The sequence below is a fragment of the Cynoglossus semilaevis genome, chromosome Z (genome assembly GCF_000523025.1).
Source record: "Cynoglossus semilaevis isolate Cse_v1.0 chromosome Z, Cse_v1.0, whole genome shotgun sequence".
Taxonomy (NCBI): Eukaryota; Metazoa; Chordata; class Actinopteri; order Pleuronectiformes; family Cynoglossidae; genus Cynoglossus; species Cynoglossus semilaevis.
The window spans coordinates 14,067,995-14,068,854 of record NC_024328.1 but is presented as its reverse complement, the minus strand read 5'-3'; the positions used below and the strand labels follow the sequence as shown (position 1 = coordinate 14,068,854).

The 860-nt window shown below is 48.4% G+C and overlaps 1 protein-coding gene across 1 annotated transcript in view; it reads right to left on the bottom strand.

Annotated features, from left to right (window-relative positions):
- The window catches only part of slc18a1 (solute carrier family 18 member A1), a 12,703-nt gene that overhangs the window by 5,342 nt on the left and 6,501 nt on the right, over positions 1–860 (bottom strand). Inside the window, exons 4-8 of the mRNA XM_008336544.3 lie at positions 793–851; positions 592–675; positions 422–514; positions 224–313; positions 78–118 (exon numbers count right to left, since the gene is read on the bottom strand). Of these exons, the coding sequence (XP_008334766.1) occupies positions 78–118; positions 224–313; positions 422–514; positions 592–675; positions 793–851 (367 nt within the window). The remainder of the gene's footprint in view (positions 1–77; positions 119–223; positions 314–421; positions 515–591; positions 676–792; positions 852–860) is intronic.

The following is an 860-nucleotide window of genomic DNA, read 5'->3' as shown; positions in this document are numbered from 1 at the left end:
GACTGTAGTAACGACTGCAGTAACGACTGTAGTATTGACTGTAGTATTGACTGTTGTTTCATTAAAGTGAAAATTACCCCGGGAGAAATCGACGGCTGCAGGATACACAACTGTAAAGCTGTAACACACACACACACACACGCCTTTAACGTCCAGGTAGTCATGTGACAGTCAGTCATGTGACCAGATGATTATTTACATGTTTTTTTTTGGTTTTTTTTACCTCCATCAAACAAGGCCAGAAATGCCAAGAACAGGAAGGGGGCGCTCTTTCCCACAAATTCATACATCACGCTGCCAAACGGAGCTCCAACTGAGAAGTAGAATTAAGGCAAGGCTTGGGTAAGGATTTATATTAGGTTTGTAGGGTCAGGGGTCAGAGGTCAGAGGTCAGGGGCTGCATTAAGTCAACATCACTCACTCAAGACCCCCATGGCCAGTCCTCCCAGGGCAACGCCCATGGCCACGCCTCTCTCCTCGTCGTCGGTGTACACACTCGCCAGCATACCCAAGCCTGTACGCACAAATACACAGTAAGTACACACGGGTACACGCCCGGCAGACGTGGAGAAACGCTACCGCCGCTCTGACCTGCCACGGAGGTGAAGGACGAGCCGATGCCCTGCAGAGAGCGAGCGAAGAAGAGCAGAGCGTACGTTCCCGAGAAGGCAAACACTATAACACACACACACACGCACACACACACACATACACACACACAGTGATTTCAGAGGACCAAGAACCTTTGTTAATATTTTTATTATTATTTTTAACTTCTAGAGACTGACTCACTGATGGTCGACACGAACATGATGATGAAGCCAGCAAACATGGGGATGTGGTAGCCTATCCTGAAGGGA